At 36.3% G+C, this 22,141-nt stretch overlaps 1 protein-coding gene across 7 annotated transcripts in view; it reads right to left on the reverse strand.

Moving 5' to 3' along the window:
• AGPS (alkylglycerone phosphate synthase) overlaps positions 1-22,141 on the reverse strand; it is a 137,295-nt gene that overhangs the window by 26,873 nt on the left and 88,281 nt on the right. For all 7 annotated transcript variants that reach the window (XM_002712307.6, XM_070070624.2, XM_089328102.1 and 4 more), the window contains exons 13-17: positions 15,949-16,025; positions 14,017-14,129; positions 9,382-9,451; positions 7,620-7,681; positions 2,416-2,505 (exon numbers count right to left, since the gene is read on the reverse strand). In XM_002712307.6, the coding sequence (XP_002712353.3) occupies positions 2,416-2,505; positions 7,620-7,681; positions 9,382-9,451; positions 14,017-14,129; positions 15,949-16,025 (412 nt within the window). The remainder of the gene's footprint in view (positions 1-2,415; positions 2,506-7,619; positions 7,682-9,381; positions 9,452-14,016; positions 14,130-15,948; positions 16,026-22,141) is intronic.

The raw sequence follows: 22,141 nt of genomic DNA on the forward strand, positions 1-22,141 counted from the left end.
GGTCTACTTTAGAAGTGACTGAGCTCTAATACCTTTTAAAATGGACTAGCTCTATCATTTAAGACACTTAAATTATCCAGACAAGTAATGGTGTGGTTCACAAAGTCACTACACTATTCTTTAATTTCTAAAAACATTATGTAGTTATACTTTTTAATACTTTTTAAGAGTACTTTCCTTGTGTCAGACTCACTGACTAGCAGTTCCTTCTCATCTAATTTCTTCAGAAAATGGATCCTGAAGTGGAATAATACCAGGTCTGGCTTCCCAGATGAGATTAACTAATTCCAGGTAAATCAGAAGAACAAGCATCATGAACAGAAAAACAGATGCTCTTGAACTTACAGTGGGGTTACATCCCAATAAATCTACTGTAATGTGAAAATATTTTAAGTTGAAAATGTTATAAAGGCACTGAATACCACTAACCTATCTGAATTTCATAGTTTAGTCAAGCCTAAAAACACTTATATTAGCCTACAGCTAGGCAAAATCATCCAACATAAAGCCTTTTTTTTAAAATAAAGTACTGAATATCTCAATTTATTGAATACTATACTGAAAAACAGAATGCTTGTATGAATACATGTTCACACCATTATAAAGTAAAAAAATTCTAGGTCAAACCATTGTAAGTCTGCAAACCATCTTACATATAGAAAATATTGTGCTTAAGTATATCTTGTTTCAGAAATTCAACTTTAGGTACACTTAATAGATATACTTTAAGATTTATTTTATTTATTTATTCGAAAGACAGAGTTACAGAGAGAGGTAGAGACAGAGAGATCTTCCATCTGGTGGTTCACTCCCCAGATGCCCACAACGGCTGGAGCTGTGCCAATCCGAAGCCAGGAGCCAGGAGCTTCTCCCCGGTCTCCCACATGGGTGCAGGGGCCCAAGGACCTGGGCCATCTTCTACTGCTATCCCAGACCATAGCAGAGAGTTGGATCAGAAGTGGAGCAGCCGGGACTAGAACCGGCGCTCATATGGGATGCCGGTACTTTAGCATTAACTCGCTGCGCCACAGCACCGGCCCCTAATAGATATACATCTAAAAATACTTTATTTTTATATATTTTATATATTTTTATATATTAAGTTGTGCTTTTCTATAATAAAACCTGGAGAAGTATTCTTGAAAACCATACACATGTGTATGTGCACACACACACACCCACAAAACAGTGAGCTAGTAATAAAATATAGAACGTTATATTACTACTGTATCATTTATTTTAAGGTTTCTCTTGTCATAATTTGTTCTGATTTCCATTTATTCTCCACTCCAATTAATTCTGTAACTTTTTAAGAAGCCAAATGTTCAACTTACCCTTGACACATAAAATCTCCTGGTATTACACATAAAATATCAAAAGACTGAATACAAGGGCAGGTGCGTGGTGAAGGTAAAGCTATCACCTGAAGTGCTGGCATCCCAGAAGGGCGCCTGTTCAAGTGCCAGCTGCTCCATTTCCACTCTAGCTCCCCGCTAATGCACCTGGGAAAGCAGTGGAAGATGGCCCAGGTCTTGGGCCCCTGCACCCACATGGGAGACCCATAAGAAGCTCCAGGCTCCTTTCTTTAGATCAGCCCAGCTCCAGCTGTTGCGGCCATTTGGGAAGTAAACTAGCAGATGGAAGACTATCTCTCTCTGCCTTTCAAGTAAATAAATACATAAATCTTAAAAAAAAAAAAAAAAAAGAAAACCTCCTTTTGGGCTCCTGTTACTTAACAAAGAGGACAAGATTATCAGTTAGCCACCACTATTCAATACAGAAGATATCAGCCACACTTGACATTTTAAATTTATTTAAAAATTTAATGAAATCTAAAAGTTAGTCCACAGTTACACTAGCCACATTTCAATCACTGAAGAGTCAATGTGGCTTGTGTCTACTGTATTGGACACTGCACAGAATATTTCCATTTACTGAAGAAAGCTATTATTGGAAAGCACCAAGGTAATCGACACTTAAATCTTTTGCTCTTTTATTCTACTCTCATTCACGTAATCAACACAAAAATTGTTTAAGTATTTTTTTCTCTAATGAGAAAAACCTGTGTTGACTATGCACACAACTTATGGTTACATGACTAAATCTTTACTTTATAGTTTTAGTAAATGAAGGAGTCCTTTTTTGCCAGGAGCTCAGACACTAGGCTTCTTACTGTCATGCAGTCAAGACAGGGTAGAAGACTCACTCATGGAAGGGAGTTCTACTGAAGCCCTCAAAACTGCTGTTAAATCCTAGCAACACAATCTTAACAGCGGTAAGTGCAGTTAGGAAAGCTTGCCAAGTGCAACAGACTGAAGCTCTTTCTCAGCTGGCAAATCATATTTCCCTATTGAGTGAAAAAAACAAAGAGTTTTTCAGGATAAGGAGTATAAGAACAATAAGGAAAACACTTACCTGCATGTGGAAAGAGGAGCAAATTGAACACCCCTCTCTTTGCATTCCCTTACTATTCTTTCTTTGACATTTCTGCAGAGATCTATAACCCTAGAAGAGATAAAACAATATTAAGTCTTCAAATGAAAACTACACATTTTAGTAAATTGCTGGCATCCTTCAAGTCTGAAGTTTGCAACTAAAGCTTTTATAGTCATTGTTTCAAGAGCTACCAAGAGCCTTGATCATGTGAATGAAGCCCTCCATTCATAACTTTAAAGAAGAAAGCTGCCATCTGCAGCACTGACATCCCATATGGGTGCTGGTCTGGCTGCTCTACTTCCCATCCAGCTCCCTGCTAATGTGCCTGGGAAAGCAGAAGATGGTCCAGGTGCTTGGGGCCGTACATCCATGCGGGAGACCCAGAAGCTTCTGGCTCCTTGTTTATGTGTGGCCCAGACCCAGCTGTTGCAGCCATTTGGAGAGTGAACCAGCAGATGGAAGATCACGGTCTCTCCTTCTCTCTCTGTAACTCTGCCTTTCAAATAATAAAATCTTTTTTTTTTTTTTAAAGCCCAACATCAAAGTAGATTTAGTTACAAGACCTTTATGCAATTTTTTTAGAAAAAAAAAAGCTATAAAAGAACATGTTAATGAAAGCTCATGTTTGGGTTATATGACTACCAATCTTTATCCATTTCTACCAAGTCTCTCTTTATTTAAAAATAACTGATTAATAATCATGATGGTATACAGTAAATGTTAGTAGCCTATTTGCAGGCCAAAAGTCAACCTGACAGAGACTAAAGTGCTTGTGTAAAGCACCTGCCTACTGTGCTACACTGATAATAAGTCTGAAAATGTGAGGGTAGTGCTAATCCTAAAGAGGAAGAAGGACTGATACTACTTGACAATATTGATCTGTTTTTAAATTGATTTTTTTAAAACTGTGCTGTAACACATGATTATAACCACCTATTTTGTTTCATCTGGAAAAGTAAAACTCTGAGGGTATATATAAACCATTTTATTCCCTGGCCATATATTGATAAGCCCTACTTTTTTTATAGAAAGCTTTTATTTAATAAGTATAAATTTCATAATTACAACTTTTGGATTATAGCAGTTCTTCCCCCACTACCCGCCCTCCCACCCCCAAACATTCCCTCCTCATACTCTCTGATCCCATTCTTCATTGACATTCATTTTTGATTATCTTTATATACAGAAGATCAACTCCATACTAAGTAAAGATTTCAACAGTTTGCACCCACACAGACACACAAAGTATAAAGTGCTGTTTGAAGACTAGTTTTACTGTTAATTCTCATAGTACAACACATTAAGGACAGAGGTCCTACATGGGGAGCAAGTGCACAGTGACTCCTGTTTCTGATTTAACAATTGACACTTTTATTTATGACATCAATGATCACCTGAGGCTCTTGTCATGAGCAGCCAAGGCTTTGGAAGCCTCTTGAGTCCACAAACTCCGACATTATTTAGACAAGGTCACAATCAAAGTGGAAGTTCTCTCCTCCCTTCAGAGAAAGGTACCTCCTTCTTTGATGGCCCCTTCTTTCCACTGGGATCTCACTCACAGAGATCTTTCATTTAGGTCATTTTTTGCCACAATGTCTTGGCTTTCCATGCCTGAAATGCTTTCATGGGCTTTTCAGCCATATCTGAATGCCTTAAAGGCTGATTCTGAGGCCAGAGTGGTGTTTAAAGCTCTATGTTTTAAACCTCGGTCCATTTAGCAACATAAGAATTGAAAATATAAACTAAGAAACTCAAAAGGCAGGAGTGTTTCTAGTTACAAACTGATCTGGTATGAAATCAATTTAATAAAAACAGTAACATTTAAATAGACTAAACCATATAAAACACATTGAAGTTATCTATATATCCAATAATATAGAATATATGATTAAAACAAATATGAAAAGAGCTTAAATATTTTATTAACATAACAGGTATTTTTATGAATGTAGTATCTGAAAAGTTCATAAATTCTAACACAAAATAATGCTCTTAAATTCTGTTTTAATTTATAAGAACTGCAGCTAAATGTAACTTACCATTGTTATGTGTACCTTATTTTGGAATGGTAAAGATGCATATTTTAAAAATATTTAACAAAGCACTGCTTACTGATATTTAATATACCTTTATTTTGAAAATCCAACTTCCAAAACAAATACTTTAAAAGTGACTTGTGCCTGAAAAAGCAATGATCTAGAAATATGTGAGGTCAGAGGACCCTCATCCTATAGGCTAGTGTTAAAGATGACCGGTTATCTAGCTTAAAAGTCTGACTGTTGATATACAATTTAATACTTTATCCCTTTTAGTATTCTTTTTTGTTCTACTTAATACTATTGGTTGAACTCTGTAATTAACACACAATTATTCTTAGGTGTTTAAATTTAACTGAAAAGTAATCCCTGTTAAATATGGGAGTGGGAATAAGAGCGGGAAGAGATGTACAATTTGGGACTTGCCCCAAATGATGGAGTTAGAAATGTGCCAGGGGATTGCAATACAATCCTATCAAGAGTGCATGTACCAATGCCATCTCACTAGTCCAAGTGATCAATTTCAGTTCACAGTTGATCATACTGATAGGTCTAAGAGTCAAAGGGATCACACAAATAAGACTAGTGTCTGCGAATACTAGCTGATAGAATAAAAAAGGGAGAGAACGATCCAACATGGGAAGCGGGATACACAGCAGACTCATAGAATGGCAGATGTCCTAAACAGCACTCTGGCCTCAGAATCAGCCCTTAAGGCATTCGGATCTGGCTGAAGAGCCCATGAGAGTATTTTAGGCATGGAAAGCCAAGACACTCTGGCAAAAAAACAAAAAACAAAAAACAAAAAAACAAACAAACAAAAAAACCTAAATGAAAGATCTCTGCAAGTGAGATCCCAGTGGAAAGAATGGGCCATCAAAGAAGGAGGTACCTTTCTCTGAAGGGAGGAGAGAACTTCCACTTTGACTATGAACCCTGTCTGAATAAGATCGGAGTCGGCAAACTCAAAATGCTTCCATAGCCTTGACAACTCATGACTAGAGCCCAGGGTGATTACTGACACCATAAACAAGAGTGTCAATTTGTTAAGTCAACAACAGGAGTAACTGTGTACTTACTCCTCATGTAGGATCTCTGCCCTTAATGTGTTGTTCAATTTGAATTAATGCTATAACTAGTACTGAAACAGTATTTTACACTTTATGTTCTGTGTGGGTGCAAACTGATGAAATCTTTACTTAATATATACTAAATTGATCTTCTGTATATAAAGAGAATTGAAAATGAATCTTGATGGGAATGCAATGGGAGAGGGAGTGGGAGATGGGAGGGGTGCGAGTGGGAGGGAAGTTATGGAGAGGAAAAGCCATTGTAATCCATAAACTGTACTTTGGAAATTTATATTTACTAAATAAAAGTTAAAAAAAAGTCAAAAAGATGAATTAAGCTGTTAAACAGATAACAAAGTTTTTAACTTGTAGCTGCTCCTGGTGGGAGTTTGATGCAACAGCTAAGGTGCTGTTTAGGACACTCATATCCTATAATGGAGTGTCTGGGTTCAAATCCCAGCTCTGCTTCTGACTCCTGCTTCTTGCTAATGTGTATCCTGAAAGGCTGCAGGTGATGGCTTATGTATTTGGGTCCTTGGCGTCCACTGGGGAAGCCCAGATAAGGTTCCAGGCTCCTGACTTCAGCCTGGCCCTACCCTGGCTGTTATGGGCATTTGGAGAATGATCTAGTGGATAGAAGAGATCTGTCTCAACATATCTGTGTCTCCCATGTAGGTGGCTGGAATTGGAAGTGGAGTCAGGACTCAAACCTGGGAAACTCTGATACAGAATGTGGATATCTCAAGCATGCCAGCCCCTTCTTAAAAATTTTTCAATTAATGAATGGGTTAACAACTCACAAGTTCATTTTAAATAAAGCCACTAGATTTCCTCATCAGCTTTTATTGTTAATGCCCTAAAGTATATGTGTGTGTACATATGTATTTCCATGAAAGAAACCCTTCTAAAATATATTTCCAGTTATCTTATTTGGGCCATTTTCTATAATATATTCTAGTATTAGAATTTTGTTTAAAGTTTTGCTTAAAGTTAAAAATACATCTCGGCACCAGTGCTGTGGTGCAGTAGGTTAATCCTCTACCTGCAGCGCCAGCACCCTATATGGGCACCAGTTCTAGTCCTGGCTGCTCCTCTTCCCATTCAGCTCTCTGGCCTGGGAAAGCACAAGACACCCTAAGTGTTTGCACTTCCACACTCATGTGGGAGAAGCTCCTGGCTCCTGGCTTCAGATTGGCACAGCTCCGGCCATTGTGGCCATTTGGGGAGTGAACCAAGGGATGGAAGACTTTTCTCTCTGTCTCTCTCTTATAGTCTGTAACTCTGCCTCTCAAATAAATAAAATCTTAAAAAAAAATTAGATTTCTTTCAGACTGCTTAAATTACAAAAAAAGGTCAACCAGCTTTATAATTTCTGAGAATATTTTAGAGAATATTTATGCATATTAATCACTTAAGAATTTTAATTAAAATTAAGTAAAACCACATAGTAACTTAGTAGTCAAGAAGATTCTTCAATGGGGCCGGTGCTGTGGTGCAGTGGGTTAAAGCCCTGGCCTGAGACGCCGGCATCCCATATGGGTGCTGGTTCAAGTCCCGGCTGCTCCTCTTCTGCTCCAGCTCTCTGCTATGGCCTCGGAAAGCAGTAGAAGATGGCCCAAGTCCTTGGGCCCCTGCACCCACGTGGGAGACCTGGCAGAAGCTTCTGGCTCCTGGCTTCGTATTGGCTCAGCTCTGGCTGATGTGGCCATTTGGGGAGTGAACCAGTAGATGGAAGACCAGTCTCTCTCTCTCTCTACCTCTCTGTGTAACTCTGTCTTGCAAATAAATAAAAATAAATCTTAAAAAAAAAAAAGATTCTTCAAAGTATAAAGTTCAACAATACCTTTGTTCTTTGGATCACAATTTACCTGGAACAATCCCCCCCCCCCCACACACACCAAGCGGCTTGAAAGCAAGGCATTCTGATGAATGGTGAAAGTTTAAGCAAAAGTAGCTACTTTGCTTCAATGTTTTTTTCCTAAAATTTTTAAAGTTTACACATTCAAACACAGAAATACATTAATTCAGCAACTCTAAGATGGAATATGTGAATATCAAGAGTTTTACAATATTTTACCTGTCCCAAGGAGCAGAAGTCTCAAAAGATTCTCCTAATACATAGTATTCCAAACCCAAGTCCTGTTAAGACACACACACACACACAAAAGTCAAGATACTACAAGGATGTACAAAGATCAGTAATATTGTTAGCACAACACCTGACACAGGATAAGAACTCAAATATTTTTCCAGTGAATGGACCCTCTATGCAGAAAAAGACTATGTGCTTGCAAAAAATACTAGCAGAACTGCTTTAATGGCCTAATAAGTAAATCAGCAAATATCAAAAATTATTCATCAAAAGCAAAAGGGTAGATGAGTGGGAGTTTAAAAGGAGAGTTTGGAAGAAGATATTTTCCTTTCTTAAAATTAACTTTTCCTTAAGAATAAATTTAGGCCAGCGCCACGGCTCAGTAGGCTAATCCTCTGCCTGTGGCGCCAGCCCCCCAGGTTCTAGCCCCGGTTGGGGCACCGGATTCTGTCCCGGTTGGCTCCTCTTCCACTCCAGCTCTCTGCTGTGGTCCGGGAAGGCAGTGGAAGATGGCTCAAGTACTTGGGCCCTGCACCCGCATGGGAGACCAGGAAGAAGCACCTGGCTCCTGGCTTCGGATTGGCACAGCGCGGTGGCCGTAGCAGCCATTTGGGAGGTGAACCAACGGAAGGAAGACCTTTCTCTCTGTCTCTCTCTCTCACTGTTTAACTCTGCCTGTCAAAACAAAGAATAAATTTAGAAAGTACAGTGTTTTTCTTTGAAGTGACAGGAGAGAGAGAAGATCTTAAAGTACCTTTGCTAGGAAAATACTTTACAGTGTACAAGACGAAAATACTTTGTGGTGCCAGCATCCTATACAGCCAGCAGTTCGTGTCCTGGCTGCTCATCTTCCAATCCAGCTCTCTTCTAATGGCCTGGGAAGGCAGTTGAGGATGGCCCAAGTACTTGGGCCCCTGCACCTATGCGGGAGACCTGGAGGAAGCTCCTGGCTTCGAATCAGCCAGCTCTAGCCCTTGTGACCATTTGGGGAGTGAACCAGTGAATGGAAGATCTCTCTCTGTCTTTCCCTTTCTCTGTCTGTAACTCTGCCTCTCAAATAAATAAATCTTAAAAAAAAAAAATAATAACTCTAGCAAACACAGAAGACAATTCAGAATCCTGAGTTTGTTATAGCCAAAGTACCAAAAAAAAAAAAAAAACTAAATAAAGAAATAAAATTTCAAAAGAACAATTTCATATAAGTAATTTTACAAGATGTGAGATTATTATGACTCACAAAGTTTCTCTTAAGTAGAAAATCTACAGTTAGGAAATGTTGGCACAAGTGCGGGTGGATTACTTCTCAAATTCTATACAGTAATCATCACCGGTGAACCAACAGCTACTTATAATGAAGTCAAATATCACTTTTTAAAGACATGGTTAAAGATTTATATATCTTGGAAACATTATAAATCAATGCAAAATGTTGCTTATAAAATAGCTTGATCTAACAAAGTAATGATAGGAATGGCATTATTCTCAACTTTCAGAGAATGGCTCCATTTTTTTTTTTAAGATGAGAAAGACATATTAAATCATTTTAAGTCCCTCAAAAGCATATACTGAAGGTTTAAATGGACTTCTGTAGATTCCTAGCTAATCCAGAGTGCATGTGAAAACGATATGCTAAATTAGAAGAGCTTAGATTTTAACAAAATAAAGACAGCTTCATTCACTCAAAGTTAAAAAAAAAGTATTATTCACAGCATAAAATAAATGGCAAGGCAAACAGGATATAACTTACTCGAATGTACGCAATGACATAGGTGAGTAAATAACCTCTCTGTCCATTATCTTCTCCGGCAGCCAGCCCACTGTAATTGAAGAACAAAATCAACACATGCTAAATGAACTAAGAAATATTTAAACTAACCAAACTGACATAGTACCTCAAGATAACTGCTTAACAGTTTAATATGTATTACTCTGCAACTCATTTTTTATCTTAACCTCATTTTTTAAGTATATCAAACAGCTGTCAAGAGATAAGTCTGCATAAGAAAAATGTGACAGAACTTTTAATATTTCAGTTTATTCATTCATTTCAAACTTTGTTCCACCAAATAAAACTGACTAATTTGAACTCAACTACTTCTCTCCACATTCTCAAAAGAGCAGTGCAAGAATTAGCCATGAGAACCAAGTTCAATAAAATGAAATAATTCCCATAAGCATAACATCCTTATAATTCCACACCTGAGCTCACATGATGGGTTGCAGTCAAAATGAAGGCTTAAAACACTGTATAGAGTTATCTTCAGGCTCTATGTAAAAGGTATATATGAAACAAATGAAGGTCATACTTAATTTAGGTCCTGTCCCCAAGAAATCTCATTGCATAGACACAAATATTCCAAAATCCAAACAAAACAAAATACTTCTGGGTCTCAAGCATTTTGGATAAAGGATATTTAACCTGTAGTAAACTGTTATTCATATCATGCTATTCATAATTAAAGAAGTGTGATAACTGAATAGGAACTCCCAAATACCAAAAAGTTTCTAAAATATTTGAGCATATAGTATTTGGGGTATTAGATATGATGTTTACTTTATGGAGTTTATTACTTAAATGAGAGAAAACACACCATCACAGAAATATTAAAGTTTATAAAGCAATGCACAGACAAGTGCAAGAGTGTAAGGTTTTATCACTGTAGACATATATAGCACCCTTTCAATTTGAAAATAATTTTACAGAAATTGTATTTGATTATCTATTTAGAATTAATCTCATATAACATATAATGCTGTTCAAGTACTTTGGTGGGTGAACATTCTTCTTACTTGAAAAGCCAATAAACAATAATAGCTTCCCAATACCTTTAGTAAGTATAGTTTTTAATTATGCTTTTTCGATTATAAAACAAATTAATGTTAACACACTTTAGTCTGCTAAAGGAAGAATCAAATCTGTTATGGCCTCAATTAACATCTTATAATTAAATTCTTTTTTTTCTCAAGTTTTGATGGATTTGGTGGTAAGTAAACAATATACTGTGAGGTTTCCTCATTTTATACAAATACTGTAAGGCAATTTCAGGCTAGAATATACAGGCTAAATCAGAATTTCCTCACAGTATTATATGTGGAGATATGCAAATTAGTATCATCCAAAAGGGATGGGAATGACTTGATAGGAGTAGCTCTGGAGTAAATGAGGATAAGGTATAATGAAATGAAGGGAACTATTTGTATAAATGGAATGTTCATGAACAAAGACAAAACTTAGGTCAAGCAGATGACAATGAAAAATAAGAGACAGAAGACAATTCTAGTCTGGGTATGAGGCTGGACACAGAGTTCTAAAACAAAAGGGAAACAAGTCAGAAAATTGCCATGGCAAGTCACGGAGGAAAACAGCTACACAGGATAAATGTCAAAATCCCAGTCATGAATGCTGACAGGTAATGTTTATTCTGCTCAGCTCTTAGAGAAATTAAAGTGCATTATTAGCCAACATGGATAAAACAACCCAGGTAAGATTATCCAGTGTGTGGCTATTATATTCTAGCTGGGTCATATGTGTGCAAAGGTATTTATTTAAGAGTGGTGGAGTGGGACTGGAAGGCAAAGAGGAAAATTGGCTAACCCCTTAAAAAGTTCTGAATGGCTGGGACTACTTCATTAAAAATCATTAATTTAAAGCTAATGAGGTAGTGGGAATAGAAGATAAAAAGCAAGAGAAAATAAAAGTTAAATTCATTAGGGTCCTCATTCAAAATAAAATAATAAGCGACACTAACGTATGAAAAGTTTAGTAGAGAGAAATCTGGTTGTGCTTTCCTCTGGCTTATTATACAGAAAGAGAAAAGACTGTACACTGAGGACTGCACAGTGACAACATAAATAAAAAAATATGCCTGAATCCTCAGTGATGAGAACAAACTTAGTGCATACAGAAAACCAGGGAAAACAAGGACATTTGCTAGAAAACCAAAATAAGGTATTTCCAAGTATTAAAAAATCAAAATATTCCTAAGTCTTCTGCCTAAGAACAATTTGTGTTGTTAAACAAGCAATATCTGCTTTTAGAAAGAGGAAGCCATTAAAAAGTACATTAAGAAATTAATTATAACTATGCCAGAGCAAATAATAAGCAAACAGTGAGGCCTCAATCATTGCCAAACTTTTAAACACTTTATCCTTGCTTTAGTATCTCCTTTACTGCAATCTATTTTTAATTTTAATTTTTTTATTTATATAAGGTGAACCAATTTCAGAATCAGACAGACTTAGGAGCATGATACTTCCTATCTTCTCCCCCTGCCCATGCTCCACCCTTCCTTCCTCCTAGATGAATTTGATATAAGCTTTGTTGAGAGTGAGAATTGCTGGAATTAAACCTACAGTTATGGGGCTCCAGTATCGGGATCTAAAGAGTGTTTGGTTCTACATTTTAAAGAAGACTCACTCATTTTTAAACTGTAAACGGATGATATTATATGAGAATATAAGACTGGCATTACTGACACTTATGACAGCTGGTAGCTTAAACAAAACTGACAAAATGGTTCTGAAAAACATCTAAAGATGAAAATACAGTGTTTAATAGGTAGCACAGTAATTAGGCATAAATGAAGTAGAATACAAAATATTATGAAAAATACAGTATTTGGTTTAATTCATTCACTCTAGAAATATTTAACCAAGCATGTAATCTATACCAAGCATCAACAGTGACGTCCAAGAAAAGGCAGGTCATGACTTACAAACCTTACATGTGAGGTATGACAACAACCTACCACAGCCCAACTATGGAACTATGGTCCAGGACTAACTCCTAGAGATTTGCTAGCCTCTCTGAATTGTAATTATGATTACAGATTCTACAAAGTGCAATTCTCATTTGTATGGGTGTGTATGTGGGTGTGAATGTGAGTGTATGTGTATGTGTATGTGTATTGTGTATGTTGGGGGGTGAGTGAGGTAAAACTAAGCAAATTTAACCTTATATACAGTGATTCAAATATTAACACACAATGGCCTTTTTGATTACCATTTCATGAGATACTTTGCAATCCCAATTAAATATTTAAGGAGCAATTTTTTAAAGTTGACTAATATTTAAGGTTAAAACAGAAAAGATTTTAATTTATATCTCATGTGTTTTAAGAAAAAAGGAAAAAACTCTAATCAAATTACATATTACTTAGAAACTCAAAGTAGGTATACACAGAGACCTAAATTCCTTCTGGGAAGGAACGCATACACATTCCAAAAATTCAAACTAAAATGAGATGATGTGAAACTGAAGCCATCTGGACACTAAGTAAATCTTTATAGCACAATTATTATTAATTATTTTAGCTAAAATATCAGTAATTCTGCCAAAATGTACTACTAGAGGAGAAAAAGTAAGAGATTAACAAACTTTTATCTTTTACTAAAGAACTTCCACTAGCTGATTTTAGAGTAGGGTAAAAAAGTGAGAGATTAAAAAATAAACTAAAAATTAAGTTTTCTGATTAAAACCTTTCCCCCAGTAATTACATTGCATTTTAACACAAAGTTCAGATAATTCTGGAGGAAAAGGGCTAACATGGAAAAAACACATAAATAAGTGGGGTATTTAAAGAAATATGGCTTAAAAATTAAGTGTTCACTAGCTTTCATGAGAAAAAACAACAAAGTGATAAAAGGAAATATTTATGAAAAACTCACACTAAGCATAATTTATGTATTTTAATCTCTAAAGTAATAAAAAAAAAGTAAAGATAGATATCCAGAAAGCTGTTAGTTCACGTACTTAAAAAGGAAAGGAAAAAAAAATAAGTCCTGATAAATGGCATTTTCACTATGGTTCTCATCGATCAGTCTTATAATCCATCAAGCAGACAGACAGAAACCACCCCATCATTATTCAGTTGGTTATAGATGTGAAATGTTTTCTGTTTCTTTATACTAGCACAAAACAGTAAGTGACAGGGGGTGGAGTACAGATAATTTATCAAATACCTTTGATTAAACACAATTTCCTTTTAAAAACACACTAATCGCATGGTTTATACATACATTATCATAACTAAAGAGTAACATGACAATGAATTTTTTTCTATTTTACTCTAGCACAAGAAATAATAAAAATCACAAAATTGGCATTAATATAAAAATCCAGGAAAAATGTAGTAACATTTAATATATTATACTATGAATAGACAAATAAGAGTAGTACATCAATCAAACTTACAAATTTTGGAAATAAAAACAGTATTTTAAATTTACTATCATAAATTCCCACATCTTTAACACTAAGATTAACAACTGCGTGGAGACTATCTGCTCAGAGAAATTAATGACTAGTACATTAATAACTGCTTGGAGATAACTAGAATTTTAGCATAACTCTCTCTTGGCATTATGAACTTAAAAGTCATACCCAAATTTTGCAGCAATATCATATACTTGTTTTTCATGTTGAAGAACTTTCTCACGGTCCCCCTCAAACAATAATGTGGCTACACTTAGCTGATTTGGATCGAATCCTTTAAACTACAAGAAATGAAACAAAATGTTATGATGATAAATGCGTCAAGTCTACAAAATAGTAAATTAAAATACATTTTGTTCTTTCATTTCTGATCTGGGCTCAAATAAACCAACTTCTTAAACTGAACTTTGGAACTTTATATATCATGCAAGAAAAAATTTTAATATACCTATTCAGGTCATTACAATATAACAAAACTACTTAGCACAGGAAAAATAGTTTATTTCGAAACATGCTACAGTGTTAACCATAATGACATACTGGTATGCTAATATTATAAGTAATTTTGTCAGAATTGCAACTGTAGTAAATAATAATAATAAAAACCTCTACAAAATAATAGAAAAAAGTAGCCAGCTATAAAGGGGAAAGGGTAAAAACTAACAGCATCCCTATATGCTAACAATAACTCCCCATTAAATATTTTCAAAAGAGTTCTTGGGAATACAATTAGAATACCTAACAATAATCTCAAAAATAATATACAACTGCATTTGCAAAACATGTCTTAAAACGATGAGAAAGATATATATTCTTGAAAGTATAAACTAAATATTATAAATCTATCAATGTTCACCCAAATTAAAATACCAGCTTATTCCAATTCTAATAAAAACTCCAATGGACTTTCTAAAATGATGAAGTTTCTAAAATTTTTCTAAAATAATAAACAGGCACGGGGTGGTAATAAGGAAAATTCTAAACAAGAGGGAAAACTAAACTTATAATAACTGAATTCATTTACAGTTTCAAAAACAAGAAGGTCACTACAAAGAGTTGGATACATTAAAAATGGAGTCTACTTCAATTAAAAGTCTAAGAAAAGCAGAGACAGCGAAAAGTGCTGACACAACTAGTTACTAGAGGAGTAGGAAGTAAAGATGAATGCAGATTTTTATCTCACGACAGAAAATCGAAATAAATTCAAATAATAACAAGGATACTTTTAAAGACTTCTCATTTAGCACAACAGAGAGAGAAAGAGAATAAAATGACCCTGACTGTACATCGGGAAAAGGAAGGCTTTTTTAAGCTGTGCAGTAATTAAATAATCACAAGAAAAGCAAAATTGAAATTTTAGCACCAAAAAGCAAAATCTCTAAAAAGGGAGATTGAAAAGAAAAACTGTTTACAACATTTATGATAAAGGTCATCTAATGATTTCATTACTCAAAGGGCACATATCAAAGCACCAGGAAAAAAACATGAAGCTGTCACTCCTGTGAAAATATTCATACCCAATTATTACACCCCCCAAAATTACATCACACCCAAAAATTACATGTAGAAAATACAGGGAAGTGTTTAGTCTCACTGGAGTATCAAGAAACATCAACTAAAGTACAATACTATTTTCTCTCCTCTCCAGTAAACTTGAAACATAAGGCAAAAAACTCCATGTGCCATAACAAGAATACAACAAAAAGCTGACAGATACATATCATTAGTGGTAACAGAAGCTGGTGTAACCCTTGAGGAAAGCAATTTAGCAATCAGAAGCAAAAACAACAAAAATCTCTGCTCTTATTTTACCCCTAAATATCTACTATAAAGGAAAAAAAAAACTTTAAAAAATGTTGGACACATTAAACTGGTACAGTGTTATTTTTAAAACTATCAAATTGGAAAAGAATCACACATTTCTGACACTGAAGGAGCAAAGTACCTGATGAAGTACTGATTCCAACATGAAAAATATTAATTATGAAATATACACGCAATATAGAAAAACATCTTTACAGCTGTTGTCAGTGAGGAGAAGGCAGGAAACTAACACCCTAATAAACATTTAAAATTTTAGCATTTTACACAAATTCTTACCTTTGTGATATAAAACTTTTTTAATCCATCCAAAAAAGATGTAAAAATAGAGGAAACCTGAGGTTTAAGAGCATGACCTAAGAAGGAAGAGAAAAAGTTTATATTTAAATTAATAGCAGATTCTGTGCTTTTTGATTAAGAGGCTACTTCAACTAAGCATTCTATAAGAAAGTTTTCATGACTTTAATTGCTTAATTTTCCCTATTGTGTGTGTGTGTGTGTCTTCATCTTTTATCTTTATCACCTTTCAAAAGTTACAAACAACAATTAATTTATAAAACTGATTCTCGGTTTGTTTGTTTTTAAGTCAAATTACTATATGTAATTAATACTACATGTAGTTTAGGCTATCCTTCAATGGTATGGTTAATACATAGTAAAACTACTTCATTAATTTTTACTTCATTAAAAATACCCAATAAATGTTGGTTTTATTTTTATTTTTTTAATTATACAGAAACCACTCAGAACTATAACCAAACCAAAGCCAAGTTGAAGGTTGTTTCTTAATTAATTCTTAATTCATCCAGAATTCTTGGCATAAAACTAGCAACTGCGTCCTTAATTACACCCAGAGAGTTGAAATTGCCAAAATAACATAAATGGTGTCTCAGAGTCTGTTAAATTAACATCTTTGCCTGAGAATTAAGCTTAATTGAGTGAAAACCTTTTACTGTTTTTCTCATTGTTTTCAGAGTAGCAACTTCTCAACTCTCATGACTGCTACATTTAAGAGTCACGCATCTGGTCTAATGTCATGAGCCCAATTCAGAAAAATGTGGCATATTATTTAGACAGAATTTTATAAATAATTTTAAAGTTTCTAGTAAATTTAAAATGTCTCCAAACAAAAAGTTTATTTTTTTAAATAGACTTTAAGGTTTTGGAATTTTTGTATAAGGCCTTCCTTTAAAATAAGTATAAACTAGCAGCTTATGAAACAACTATGATTAACAGTCTTTTTCTCTGTTCATCTAATTTTTAAAGTGAGAATTTGAACCTCTAAGATATAATTACATTTTTTTGCTGAACTGTGTCACATAAAAGACCAAATAATATGTCTTAACCAGAGTCTAAAAATTAGATAACATTCTATAACTGAGTAATTAAAATAAAAAGCAAGCAAAATGAAATGTAGATTAGATGGAGTCAATGTAGCAATCTTTTTGAGCTCTTAAATCACACATAAGAATTGTGGATTTTTTTCTTTTATTATAACCTAGCATAAATGATGTTTATTTAAAAAAACTTAATTTCTAGTATGTATAAAATCAGAAGTAACATCATCAAAACATTCACTTCCTATCCCAATTGGAACTCATCCTATATTAAAAACTGGAAATAAATACATAAACATACCTGTTGAGTGTGTATATGTTGGTTTCCTGCAAGTGACTGAAACTGTCTATTCCTTATACAAAGGTCTGATTCACACAGTTTTATACATGAGGATTCCAAATGGTACTACTATAATATGAAATAGTCCTTAAGGGCAAAAATGTTCACCTTTACCCTTGAGATTTATATGCACAATTTTAATTAACACTAGTGAGAGTTAGTCATACATATCCCTTATATTGAGTTGACATGATAGCTTTGAAAAATAATTATAAATGTGATACTGACTTTTAAGTATTAACTAGAGGACACTGTTATCTTTTTTATTTTTTTCTTAAATTACATTCTAAGTATATCCTGGATATTACATTTTATCTTATAGCAAACTTGTTTCCAAACTTAGGAGCTGGACAGTCTGATTAGTGAAATTTTGTATTGCTACAAATATCTATGTTTCAAGTAAGTGATTTGAGACAGTGGAAAAAGTCTTAGTCTTTGGATCAGATAAATTTGGGTTTAACCCCAGCTCTAATACATATGACCTATGGACTTAAGCCAAAATATTGAGCCTCTGAGTCATCTGTAAAATAGAAATTTATCATTGAAGAATAGTTCTGAATAGAAATTTGATATAAACTGTGCTACTGATAATGTGCTCAGTGCAATACTAAGAGCTATCTAGGATCTGTTCATCCTCTTTGGCCAGCTCAATGATTAACTCAACCAACATGTTAAGTGCCTATTATGTGGTAACTGCAACAGATACAAAAGTGACTAGGAAACATCTCCTAAATTTGAGAAACATTAGCCTCCTTGGGAGATCTATATATCTATAGATCATTCCAATATAGTGAGAACGAAGTTCAATATATATATTAAGGGTTGTTGTACCAGAAGTAGGGTTATAATAAAACTATTAACAACTAATGACGTGACTTGCATTTTGTTAACAATATGGTACAAACACTGATCAACTACTATATGGCTGATGCAGGGTCCTGGACCCACGTTGTTGTGCTAAGCACTACTCCTTTGAGTTGCTTGATCATGAAACCATGACAGGATAGATACACAGATGAAAATGCTTCAATGGAAATTTCAAATAGGTTACAGTCAGTCAAGAAGCATGGTCAGATTGTATTTCCAAAAAATTATCATGGTGGCTAAGTAAAGGGCAGAGGGTGGTGGGACACAGTCAAGACCAGGGGTGGAGGGCAGGCATTGTGGCATAGCAGGTTCACTCCCATGTGAACACCAGTTTGAGTTCCAGCTGTTCCACCTCTGATATAGTTCCCTGCTAATGCGCCTGGGAAAGCAGCAAAAGATGGCCCAAGTGTTTGAACCCCTGCCACTCACGTGGGAGACCTGGATGGAGTTCCAGGCTCCTGGCTTTGGCCTGGCCCAGCTTTGGCTGTTGCAGCCATTCAGGGAGTGAACCAGTGGATAGAAGATTTTTCTATTTGTCTCTCTCTTTCAAATAAAAAAATAATTTTTTAGAGGAGAAAAAAAAGGCAAGAGTGTAGGATCAATCACAGAGCTAAAAGAGTGTTATGTATAGCAATCAGAATGTGGAGCAGAGATGATAGATGGCCAGAGAGAACTTTTCTTAAAAACCTTCATTTTAAATTGTTATACATCCCAATTACAAGTAAAATCTGGCCAAATCACAGTTAATTTCACAAAGGTGCCTATGTCTAACACAATTTGCTACAAGAATAACATGTAAAAGAATAATGCAGTCATTAGTTAGATTCATAGCTCTCTTTAGACTTAGATATCTAAATGCAGGCCAAAACAGAGGCTTGATTTTCACTTGATTTAACTGTTTCATTTATGGAATACATATATTTTAAATTTTATCAATAGCATAGTAATTTGAAAGTAGTTTACTTAAGGAAATAAACAACTGTGACTCAGAAGAATCTAATTTAAAAAATAACTCTTCACATCTAATTAACTTGACTTCCTTAAAATTCTATATAACTATCATCATTCTCCCCTAAATAAAAAGCTCTCTTTAGACATAATAAACAAATGCCTACCTAACAGCCTTTAGTACTTATTATTGAGCAAACACTTCCATAGTTTCAGGAACTATTTTGAGGGTATTTAAATTTTACAAACTTAAATCCCAAAGTAAATTTCAACATATGGAAAAAAAAAACCCAGAAGCAATAAAAGTAGAATTAAAAAGATGATAAATTATGTCAGATGTTTAATACTTTTGACAAAAATGGGAAGGCAAAAAATTGGTTTCAGACATAACTGCGTACTGAATTCTCCACCTAACCATGCTACTGATGAAATACCACTGGCTGTAATATTCTTGTTTTTTTTTTTTTTTTTTTTTTTTTTGACAGGCAGAGTGGACAGTGAGAGAGAGAGACAGAGAGAAAGGTCTTCCTTTGCCGTTGGTTCACCCTCCAATGGCCGCCGCGGCCGGCGCACTGCGCTGATCCGAAGGCAGGAGCCAGGTGCTTCTGGTCTCCCATGGGGTGCAGGGCCCAAGCGCTTGGGCCATCCTCCACTGCACTCCCGGGCCACAGCAGAGAGCTGGCCTGGAAGAGGAGCGACCGGGACAGAATCCGGCACCCCGACCGGGACTAGAACCCCGTGTGCCGGCGCCACAGGCGGAGGATTAGCCTAGTGAGCCGCGGCGCCGGCCTTGTAATATTCTTAAATATCAGTGGCTGTAATAGTCTTTCCCTAAAACCATCACTTCTTTATTTTTAAAAAAAGAAAAGATATATTTATTTCTTTGAAAGTCAGAGTTACACAGAGAGAGGAAAGGCAGAGAGAGAGACAGAGACAGAGACAGAGACAGAGACAGAGAGAGAGAGAGAGAGAGAGAGGTCTTCCATCCAATGGTTCACTCCCCGGTTGGCCAATCCGAAGTCAGGAGCCAGGAGCTTCTTCTGGGTCCCCCACGTGGGTACAGGGGCCCAAGGACTTAGGTCATCTTCTACTGCTTTCCCAGGCCATAGTAGAGAGCTGGATTGGAAGTGGAGCAGCTGGGTCTCGAATCAGCACCTATAGGGGATGCTGGCGCTTCAGGCCAGGGTGTTAGTTAACCTGCTATGCCACAGCACCGGCCCCAACACTTCTCTTTTTAATACTGTTATTCAACTTACCTAATCAATCAAATAAAAATCTTCCCTTTCATTTTATCTTCCACTGTCGCTCCCCCATTCGCGGAGGAACGACACAGGACCCTGCGCTGTTCTTTTGTCTGCTCGGCCCTCTCCGGGTTTGCTGCTGGTCTTTCCCAGGTTGGCTGCCGATCCTTCCACCTCCGTGGAAGGGTGGGCCCCCCTGCCACTTTCCCCACTTCCGCGGGGGAGCGGCACACCGCCGGCCGGCTCTCTAGGGGGCTGCTCAGGTGTTCCTTCAGATAGATGTTCCTGGTGCATGTTGTCTCTCTCCTCCTTTATAGTCCTCTTCCACCAATCCCAACTCTGCTACCCACACGCCGAGTATGCCGCTCTCCTCCAATCAGGAGCAGGTCCTGCTGTTTATTGGTTGAACCCCTGCAGCTGCGTAGAAGCTGTTTACTCCTCTCCCAGTGCCATATTGTGGGAGAGCAGATGCATAGAATAAGTCTTAATTCGAGTAACTTAGTCTAGTCTGAGTTGCTCCCCACATTCCACAACTAGTCGGCAAACTAAATTTTTCAAACTCCATCTTCTGCTATCTCCATTGATGCTACCTTGGTTCAGATCCCCCAAAATTGGCTTTTTGAATTGTTTCACCTCCTAGTGTCCCTATGTTACACTTGTGCCTTTCTAATCTATCCTGTATAATACCGCCAGAATAAGCTTTCAAAGATGTAAAGCCAATTAATTTTATTCGCTCTACAAAGGAATCCTACCACAATCGTTTCTCAGTCTTTTGGCTAGGATCAAGTGTAGAAATCCTACTACAGCTGACAAGATAAAATCTCAATCAATCCTGCAAAACCCTGGTCCACCATCTATCCTCTGCTTGACTCATACAGAACTATCTTGATAGTACCCTAAAGCAAGCCAGGGAGATCTCTTGCTGACATGGAAGCAAGTTTAGCTGGGGGAGAGGAGCTCTTAGGGAAAGCTCTGTTCACCTTCAAAGATTTAGCTCAACTACCACCCTCCTTTAAAATTCTTTTCTGACACCACACATCAAGGAAAATCAAGTAGAATCAACCAGCCCTGCATGTGTGGCCTACAGTGTCCAGTGCACTCATCTGTTACAGACCCTCCAACACAGCTACACTCGTTCCATCTGTCTTCACACTGAGAGCTTCTTGAAGGACAGGAATCATGACGTCCACCTTGCTAGCTCTGCACAGTGCTTTTCCTACTGCTGTTTAGAAATTTTTGTGGCTAAAAGAGCAGGTCCTCTTCAGAAGACCCTCTTCTCATTGCAGAGAATCTGTTATGCAAAATTAATGCTGTTTCCTTGAAGAAGCTTTGTTTCATGTTAATTAACAGTACACAGAACTGCTAAAGGGGAAGAGGGTACACTGCAGGGAGAAAGCTGAATGCAGGAGGGGGTCTGGTTATGTCACCTCAAGTGTGAATGTGCCAGTGCAAGGAGGCAACAGTATCTTGTTACATCCTGAACACAAAGCCACTCAGTGTTTCAAGTACCTATTAAATCCTTTATGATGTGAACTACTTGCATCAGACCTATTTTTAAAAAATATTTTTTTATTTATTTGAGAGAGAGAGTTATAGAGAGAGAGGGAGAAAGATGGAGAGAAAGGTCTTCCACCTGCTGGTTCACTCCCCAGATAGCCACACTGGCTGGAACTGGACTGATCTGAAGCCAGGATTCAGGAGCTTCTTCCAGGGCTCCTATGTGGGTGCAGGGGCCCGAG

Source organism: Oryctolagus cuniculus, chromosome 3, assembly GCF_051225735.1.
Source record: "Oryctolagus cuniculus isolate XC-2025 breed Fujian yellow rabbit chromosome 3, ASM5122573v1, whole genome shotgun sequence".
Taxonomy (NCBI): domain Eukaryota; kingdom Metazoa; phylum Chordata; class Mammalia; order Lagomorpha; family Leporidae; genus Oryctolagus; species Oryctolagus cuniculus.